Source organism: Cucumis melo, chromosome 7 (assembly GCF_025177605.1).
Source record: "Cucumis melo cultivar AY chromosome 7, USDA_Cmelo_AY_1.0, whole genome shotgun sequence".
Lineage (NCBI taxonomy): Eukaryota > Viridiplantae > Streptophyta > Magnoliopsida > Cucurbitales > Cucurbitaceae > Cucumis > Cucumis melo.
This window is the reverse complement of record NC_066863.1, coordinates 27,278,318-27,288,413: the sequence shown is the minus strand read 5'-3', so window position 1 is coordinate 27,288,413 and position 10,096 is coordinate 27,278,318. Positions and strand designations below refer to the sequence as shown.

Here is a 10,096-nt window from a genome sequence, read left to right as displayed (position 1 = left end):
TTTGCAAATTAAATATTTTTAGATTCTTTCCAACATTAATAGGGAACTACATACCAAATTAAGGAAACCTTTGTCTTTTTTTTTTTTTAACTAGTTGAAATTACATAACTAACCCTCGATTAACTTTTTGTTCTAGAATTAGAAGATTTCAACCGCGAACTTTTTTATGGATGAAATATAATTTAATATTGGTATAACAAAAAAATCATCTAATAGGGAAATATTATGTTCTAACAACCTATCATAAAAGATTTTCAAGATTATATTCCCAAATTAGAATCATTAAAATATGACACATAATTGAAGAGTTTATTTAAAAACATGTTGTTGTAGTTGTTAGATTGTGTTATTATTATATAGGTAAGTTGGAAAAAGAGGTGGGTATATTGAAATCCAAAAATAAAAAAAAAAAAAAAAAAAAAAAAAAAAAAAAAAAAACTTCAAATGGTAAAAAAAAAAGTTAAAAGTATTTACAAATATAACAAAATTTTGCTTTATGTTAGTGATAGACCGTAATAACCTAAATCCTATGGTAGTGTATTATTATAGAAAGTAGAAAATTGTTGAATTTATAAATAAATGAACTCATTTTACTATATTTGAAAATATGTCGCTTTTTTTTAATATTATCTCTACCAGATTAATATATACATGTTTTTTTTTTTAATTATTGAAAGGCCTATAATTGTTTGATATGGCTATTAGTTATATCGACAAGAAAACCTTCTACTCGATCTATAAATACACAAAAGATGTAATATGAATCTTACATAATTGTTGGTTGAGTGGTACCATAGGGGTCCAAGATTTTATTATGAACTCAATAAGGAGGCTAAATAAATACAACATGGAAGATCATCAATGACCTATTAACTTTTCATATTGCACATTTTCTTTAGTTAGATAATTGATGGGTGGAGAAATTTAACCTTTGACCTCTAAAACGAAAGTTGTGCTAATATCACTGACTCAACTCATATTGTCATATTGATTGATATAGTTATTACTTCCATGTATCTTACCTTAAAAAGTTAATAACCCATTGAATTTTTTTTTGTTAGGACTATAGATCTCTATCGCTCGACCAATAATTAAGTAAGATTCATCTCTTTCCTTACCAAATCAGAAAAAGTGTAATAGAGAATTTGTGGGGACCCTAATTATCGTAAGTGTAACGCGAATTTACTACACATAGATAGAAGAAGACATGGTCAATTAGAAACATGTAAAAGGGCAAAAATGACTTCTACAAACAGCAGAAACTGCTCAATACTAAAAAGTCAATTTTATTCTAAAGTGTATCATATAATGATCTCAGAATTGTGTCCCTAAAGAATCTCCTTTATAAGAATTCCTTCAGATATGAAACTCATCAGCATTACACATACTTGAATTCTTCCTTTAAATGATAAGAGTTCGTACCCCATCCAACTAAAGAAGAAACCTGGATACAATCTTGCACATTTCCAGGAAAAAAAATGTCGATTCGCGAGGTGGCAACAGTCAACACAACCTGCAACAAGTTAGAATCCTTAGTTACAAATAAGAAGCATCATCAGATACCGAAAAGCTTGATTGGTATTTAATGGGGTGAAGAGAAAATGAAAATATTTGAAGTTCAAAAAACAGTCTATATCCTAAGGGGTGCTAGGGATCTACTTTCTTTAGGTTGAGATTGAGAATGGCCTATGTATAAGGCCATATTTTGACAGAAACCCAAATGTAAACGAAATAATTGTGTGGTGTAAAGACAATCTGTTACATGTTATGAGTCAGATAGTGACAGCTCTATTATAATTGAAGCATTTATGTATGGTAGTTTTGTCTTAAGCATCCATCCTGATGAGAAGAACTAAGAGTTTGTTTGGAACGATTTTTTTAGTACTCGGAAAACCTTTTTTTTTCTAAGCACTTAGAAAAACCATACCATGCAGACCCTAAGATTGGGTGATTTGGTTTTGATATTCATAAGCATAAAGTTAACAATTGAATTTTGCGCATCTCTAATCATTTGATGCTTGTAATTTGTAAGCATTTTCTTCAGAGGAAACAATCCAATATCAACAGCGACAGAAGTCCACAATTTTGAAACTTCTGAATCACGTTTGGTACTAATTTAATGGTACTATACGATCTAGTCTCAAATGTGGATGCCTACATCTAACGTCTTCCTTTTTTTTTTTTTAATATTGAGTGACGAGCTTGCTTACACACTCCTCTACTAAACTCACGAGATAACTTCCGACCCTACAGCATTTAGATAAAGGAAACTCGTAGGATACAAAATCCTAGGTAGGTGACAACTATGGAGGATTGGGTGCCTACATCAATTGAAATAATTAGTTAATTCCTGTACCGATATAAGAATTATCGTTGAAGTAATACATTCCTAAAATAAGCTGATTGATTGATTTTCATCAAAATGAATAGCTTTTCCAGGAGCAAACATATGATAAATATATTCATACGTACACAAATTGATGTAATTCTTCCCAGACCACAGAAGATGTGAAGAAATCCTTCCATGTTCCATCATGCCCAACGCATTTTACGAACTCGCGGTCTAATAAAAAGAAACATATGTATAAGTGTTCGCATCGAAGTATAAGAATTTAATCCATATAAAGTGGCAAAAGTTTCAAATGCAGCAAAGCAGATTTAAGTATCTCCATAACTGAAGAGAGAAGAGCTAATACAAGAACATGTAAATGTATTTCCAAATCTTTGTAAACTTTCCTACATTCAAATTTTCTACACTGGCACTTCAAGCGCATTAAAAAAATGAAGCAGTAAAAAAATTAGACGAGAGACGAAGAAAATCTGAAGGTAGATTGGGAGGCTCATTGAGAACAATGTTTGAAGATGGAAAAATAAGATAACTGAAATATGGAGATTTGAATAAAGCAACCCATGAAAGAAAAGCACTATACATATTAGGTTTCAATGAATAGAGTACTAGACCTTTGAAATGAGCCGCCTGGATCTTCTAGGTAGCCTCTGTTTATGCGTTACACTTCTTAAAACCCTTCTATCAGGTTGACTACAACATCTTGTTTCAGTTTTAGTGAGTTTCGTCTTCTTATGTGCTCCATTAGATTCGAGACAATGAGATACGGGCAACATTTTCTCCATAGATTCAGGGATTTGAGAGCATCTGAAAAAAGGAATAACAAAAATAAGGAATGATGATATCAAACAACAAGTCAAAATATTAAAAGGCCTCCATTAGGAAAATGTTTACTCTGAACTCTCCGTTGCAACACTTAAGTTGTTCCTCTCCTGCAAGCAAAAAAAAATCATATCACAATCCAAAGAGTGAGTAAAGCGAGCAAAAATAGGTGTACTTTCTTCCGCTGGCTGAAGAAGATTTCCATTGAAAAAATGTTCTTATATCCATATCCATGTACGTGAAATATCCATCAAACAAGAACTATGTACAACAAGGAAGATAGGAAATAGTAAATATAGAAAGCATGATGTACTCTTAATTAGAACACATGGAAATTGGCAACGAAACAACACCTTACCGACTTCTCTGCACTTGTTTGCAAGCTGTAATCAGAAACATTTGAGTCCCCCTGTGGTAATGCTCTACAAGGTGAACAAGAGACATCTTTAGGGCATTGTTCAATATCTGGTGATTCAATGTCCATAGAACCAGCTGCTGAGCTTCCAGGATTCTCCATAGAGAGGTTTAAAGCACTGTAGCTGTTCTGCAGTGTTGAAGATTCACACATTTCACTTTCAGGCGTAAAATTTTGATGGGCTAATATGGAAAGATTGGATTGACCACCAGAAATTGGATCAGAATTTTCCTTTTTCTGTAAATCATTGTCAATCTCAAAATCAAGACTCGTAGCACGATTATCCTCTTCAGCACAAGATTCAGACCCAGCAATTTTCTGGTTCTGCCTATCAAAATCAGTTTCAGAAGATATGATTGTCTGATTTTCATCTAAATTTTCAGAAGCATCTGCATTAATGGCATGAGACGTAATAGGAGAGAAGATTACAGATCCATCAGCTTCATCTAACTGGCCAGCCTCCATGCTATTATCTGTCATCAGGTTCGAACAGGAGGGAGTTTCCTTCTGTAAATAGCCACCCTTGAATAGGCCAGCATGATTATTCCACTGAAAAGATTTTGCAAATTCTTTATGACCTTTAAACCAACAGAGGTTTTGTTGCAGACATTTGTCTCTGTAGATGCTCTCACAGATGTAAACCTCATTATTTAATCTTTCAGTCCAATCCAAAGGGCTAGAATTTAAATCCACGTAAAGATTAATTCCCTCATCAGACCAGACATAGAACTCAATAGCAGATGGGAAGACTTCTGAAGAAGTTTTAGGAGAATCAGCGGAAGCATTTACATTTTGAGCCAAACATGGATGCTCTACACGTCTACTTCGGACCTCAGGTATGTTTCCAGTCATATCACCTGAAACCAATGAAATCACATGTAGTACTGTCTGTCATGCAGTTAAATTTATTGCTGCTATATTGTGCTATTGGCAAGCAAAGCTCTGGAGTTAGATGAATCACAAAGGAACTGGAGGTAAAAATAATTATTTAAAAACATGAAAGATACATTCGGATTTATAGGCACTGGATCAATTATATATTTACAAAATAGTAAAAAGTAAACCACAAATCATCATTTTCACACTCTATGTATTGGCATTGTTGTACAGAACTTTTGATTTCATCAATTGAGCCAAGTCACAAGATGTTAAAACTACCACAGTAATGATACTCTATATAAGCAGTTAAATTTTGCATAGAAAAAAAATAAATTTAATGCACGTGACATTTTATTTTGGACCACTTAACGACCTCTTTAAAGAAAATTACAAGTAACAATTCATAATTAAGTTTCCCCTCGACATTATGAGATCTCTTCTGTACAATAAATTGACAAATTTTAGAATTTCTTTAGAGATGCAGAATGCTTCCCTGAAACAGAACGTTACACGTCTTCCTACAAAAGAAACAGCTAGCTAGATATATTTCCACCAAATTAATTTGGAGATCAAGGTTTGTAAGTTGCCAAAGTGCATATCAAACACTAGATTCTTGGTTCTCATGAAGGTAAACCAAGAGGTAAAATTGAAGTTAAAGAACGGCTTAGACAAGGAGATTTTCTTTTCCAATTCCTCAATGTGATAATTGCAGATTTTCTAAGAATGTTGTTTTAGAAAGAGCAGGGGAGAATTCAATTCAGGATAACATCACTACTTACAGATAATATATATTTTTTCTTTATTTTATTTTATGTTAATTATTTAAAGAAAAAAAGCACTAGAAAATCCCTTAATAATCCTGGAAATTCTGTAAAAGGTTGCTAGTATGAGAATATCAACAGATAGTTTATAATTGTGTGCGTCAATATTGATCAACCGGAGGTTCTCCAGAATGATCACTTTGGTGTTGTAGTGTGAGAGGGGGTCTTTATATTACATGGCGCATATGCCCCTTCGACACTTCAAATTTCACTTATTGAGTAATTTTTAAATAGTGGAAAGAATCAAACACAGCTTAGAGAAGTGGATGAAAGGAAAATTTCCCAAAAGGATGTAAAGTAGTCGCGAAACAATCATGCCTTGCTAGTGTGGCCAGCTCCTCTATGCCAAGTGACGTAATGAAGGAGTTAGATAAAAGTATGAGAATCTTCAAGTCAGTTGAGGAAGGGTGTGAAGAGGAAGTTCATGTTATGAGTTGCACTGAAGTTTCAAAAGGGCAGGGGGCTTAACGATAGAGGATGAAGAATAGAGACATATTGCCTTGGCTTCCAAGTCGGTTTGGAAAGGATAAGGAGGCCATGAAAAACCTTGGAAAAAAAAAACACAACTCTTGGAATTTTCTGGAGCACTATAATAAAGCCAAAGCAGCTCCTCTCCTTTTATTTAACTTATGCAATGGTGAAAAGTTAGTTCCTATTCACATTCAACGTGTCAAAAAACTCCGAACTTAGATAAATTTCTACAAGTAAACCCAGATTCACTTAATCTCATCAAACAACACATGAATAAGAACAAAAATCCACACGAAGTTAAAAACCTGAAGTGGGAATTCAGTAAAGTTAGTGATAGTCGAACAATAAAAAACGTCCCAAGAGAAATCATCATCCTGAATCTAATAGACAAGCAGATGAATAATCTAAAACTACGCTCAGCTGAGAAAATAAAACATAACATAACGACTTTCCCAAATTGAAGGTCCACCCACTTCCACTTCGAGTCAGTGAGCCATGGTGAACAAACCCAATTCCGTAAATCCAATAAAACCCATTACGAATCCAACTTCGAAAAGTCGGAAGTCCCCATTATCTTTCATAATCAAGAATCCATTTGGGTTCCAAGAAAATGGGGAAATGAAAAACTTCGAAATGTAATGAACAGGTTGGATTCTCAGTCAAAACAAAATCTACATTCCATTTACCCACTGAGTAAAATTACTTGAAGATGAAAATTGATGTACACAAAACTCTTGATCTACGTCTTTACAGGCAGCAAAGGGGAGATTACGAACTGGAGTAGAAAAGAATAAGAAAGTATGAAATGAGAAAGAAGATTTGTGGTACCTGATTAGAAATTGTCCAAGGAAGTAAGCAGATAGTAAGGATTTTACATTGGAAAGAATCGATTAAAGAAACAATTTTGTAGAACAAGATCTTTAATTCTCAAACACCCATGGCCATGGCTTGGCTTCTTCTTCTATTTCTATCTTTTCAGTTTTCATTCAGAACTATATCCGAACATGAGCTTCATTCTCATTGGCTGCACAAAACTACCGCTATAGCTAATGGTTATTTTTCTTGGCTTTAAGAAATTAAAATATTTGAAATTTGTTCTACTTTAAATATTAAATTTACTTTCTTCACACTAAACTTTTTTATTCAACCTATTAAAAAGTCATAATAATTTTCATGCAAATATAGTGAAAATGATAATAAAAAAATATACAATAAAGTAGTGATAGGAACTAAATTTAAGATTTATTAAAGATACAGAAACTGAATTGAACTGATATTTTAGAATATGAATTAGGTTTAATTATAAGTAATTATAGACTTAAGGGACAAATTCAAAAGTAGTTTAATTGAAGGTAAATCTATTTCAACTCATTCTCGATCACCTTATTATCCAAAAAAACAAATCCAATGTTGAAGCACCTATAAATCAAATAAATCTTTCTAGTCTAGATTTGACATTAAGAATTGTTTTAATATTTTCATAACCGACGTATCATCCTTTCTCAACCTACTCCATATTTGTCATATTGGTTACATTTGGTTGGTTTTTATGGACTATATGAACTTTGATAAACTTTATGAACTTGAATGATTTTGGAGGGTAACTTAGTTTGATATACAAAATGATATTTGAAGAGGAACACATTGAGTTTACTTCAATTTTGGTGAGTCAATTTCCATGAAAACTCTACTTTCTAGAAAGCTTGTGTAACCAAAGGAGATACTAAAATAGAACTCATACAAACAAAGAGACATTATTGTTGGAACAAAGGGAACAAAACCAAGCTATGTGGACCCAATATCAAGACTCTTGGACCCTAGAAAGTCACTCATTTTGTTCTTTATCGAAACAACATAAAATAGGAACAATCAATATAACCAAGAAAATAACAATTTTCGGGCCAATAGTAGCACTCTAGAATTACAACATGTGCCTAAGAAAGAAGGTTATAGCTTTGTCCTTGGCCCTCTGGCACGGTCAAGCCTAACATAATGCCTAAAAAGACATATGCCTTTATCCAAGAATGTCATTCTAGAACCAAAATGAGGCATGGCATGGCATGTCTCGTGATCCATTGAGATAAATGGCTATCTTAATTTAGCTCTAAACTTATATGGTTGATATAAGTACATCATTGCAACTCTAGAAAGAAAGTAAGTCACTCTCACTCTCAAATTTTAAATCTTTCATGCTCTTTTGTTCTCTAACTTAAGCATAAAAGTATGTGTGGCGAACACCATATAATAAATATTAACAATCAAGAGGTTTGTGGTTCGAATTCTTCTCACCATTTTTGTGTGAAAAAAGAATGAAAATAGATGAAATCTCTCTCGTAATCACTTGCAACATTGCAATCTCCAACGAAACCTTCGTCCCCTCCATTTTAGCATTCCTTGAATACTCTCTCATTTGATAGTTGATGTGATAAATTTACATATCATTCTATTCAATTAAGTTTCAAATATTTTAGAGAGGTAGAGTATTTTTCCATTTGAATATCTAAAATATGGTTTACTTACATTTATGACTTTAACGTTTAGAGAAATACTTAATATAAGCTCTCTAATGTTAAGATAACTCTTTAGGAGTAACCAATACATTGTTAATGAATCACGTAAATTTTTGTCTAAATTTTGTACTTTTATCTTTTTTATATTCTTTATTTATCGCTTTTGTAACATTTTGTCTTGTCATCAATTTCTCAAAAGTTTTTTTTTTTAAATAAAAACCATTATATGTAAATTATTTGTATAGATAAAAAATAATGGGCATGAGGGTGTTTAATATTTAGATTAGAGAGAGGAGAAATGAAGGCTGTGATTGAGGAATCAAACACAGCTCATCATCTTCTGGAAATTAACTAATTTATCAACACCACTTTTTTTTTTTTTCTTTTCACTAAATTGAAAAATCTAATGCTCACCCAGCTGTCACTTTAGCATCTGACAGCAGATGTTATTCTCTCCTTTTCCCTTATCTTTGGAATATATTATTTATGTTTGTCAAAAAATACAATTATTTTGCATCAAACTAAACCTACATTATCTTACTTTCATGTTCCCTTCAATTTCTGTTTTGAAAATAGACCAACTAAGAACCCAATTATTCATTTCAAGTCAAATCAACACACTCACTTTCCATAACTTTTCATTTCTTCACTATTGAAAATATTTACAAATTTTTGTTATAAAAGTATATCGATGTCTATCATTAATTAAATCAACTGACATTGGATTGTCAAATTTATCTTAAGTGACCGTCACTTATATTACAAAGTCCTAAACGTGAAACCCAATAAGTGAAGGTATGTGTTAGATGAGGTTATATAAATAGGAGAAGTTCCCACTACAGTACTAAAGGTTAGTTACTTCTGTACTCTACTCAACATGTGTATTTCAATACTATATTAACCTAAGCAATCAAAGCATTTTGAATATTGTTTCTTATAAGTGAGATCAAAATTAAGTTAAAGACCAAAGTATTAATTGACGAGAATGATGGGTCTCGTCTTGTTACTAAGATGTACATTATTGTATACGTTTATGATCTATTCTACCATATAGAAAGATTTTGAAATTTTCTAATTTTAAAATAAATAAGAGATAATTGCTTTGAAATATATTTGAAAAATATGATACTTTAATTTGGAGGGGGAATAATAAATTGATTTGAACATTACAAGATATGGTTTGCTTGGATTTTCCTTTATGAATTTGATTAGGTTGGATTTCAATCAAATTCTTGTTCAACTAATTAAACTTATCCAAATAAAATAAAATAGCTTTTTGTTAAACTATTTTTAAAATTTCAATGGACATATTATTAATTTATAATACTTTTTCAATTATCGACACTAAAATATTCGTCAAACTATCGTATTATCTTTATCATATTATTAATTTATAAGATATAATTTTTTTTTTTTTGGGTTAGGGTTATATATTAACATTTTCACAATAAATTTTGAAAAAGTATTTTTTAAAACTAATATTTTGAATTGGAAATTAATGATGTGAAAAGGGAAATAAAAAATAAGAAAGGTAGGATGAATAAATTAGATATATATATATATATATAAACAACAATTTTGCAATTTGACCTTTAGAACAAAGTTGTGAGTTTAAAGTGTCTATATATATATGAAAATTGAAGAGGAATTAAGGGTGTGGTGGAGATCATGTTATAACTTTTGCTTTATCATCACTTTCATATTTCAACACTCACTTTCTAATTTTTAAACCCTTTTTCTTTCTTTTTATTTGGATATTAGGGTTTGGAAGGCACCAGCTATTTCCCACATACTACTTTATATCCACAAACAATGTCTCCAATCCCACAAA

General features: G+C 31.6%; 1 protein-coding gene across 4 annotated transcripts; it reads right to left on the bottom strand.

Annotated features, from left to right (window-relative positions):
• Positions 1 to 1,263: 1,263 nt before the first annotated feature.
• On the bottom strand, positions 1,264 to 6,789 carry LOC103494538 (uncharacterized). 4 transcript variants are annotated; one of them, XM_051087316.1, is made up of 7 exons: positions 6,584 to 6,767; positions 4,014 to 4,441; positions 3,528 to 3,908; positions 3,242 to 3,279; positions 2,962 to 3,154; positions 2,473 to 2,563; positions 1,264 to 1,513 (listed from the first exon to the last, which is right to left on the bottom strand). In XM_051087316.1, exons 2-6 carry the CDS (start codon positions 4,434 to 4,436, stop codon positions 2,549 to 2,551), a joined length of 1,050 nt encoding a protein of 349 aa, XP_050943273.1. In that variant the 5' UTR covers positions 4,437 to 4,441; positions 6,584 to 6,767; the 3' UTR covers positions 1,264 to 1,513; positions 2,473 to 2,548. The 4 variants fall into 4 exon arrangements, with proteins under 4 accessions (XP_050943273.1, XP_008453978.2, XP_050943272.1 ...); XM_008455756.3 differs by having other exon boundaries at positions 3,528 to 4,441; positions 6,584 to 6,789; XM_051087315.1 differs by lacking the exon at positions 6,584 to 6,767 and adding an exon at positions 5,603 to 5,874 and having other exon boundaries at positions 3,528 to 4,441.
• Positions 6,790 to 10,096: the final 3,307 nt, after the last annotated feature.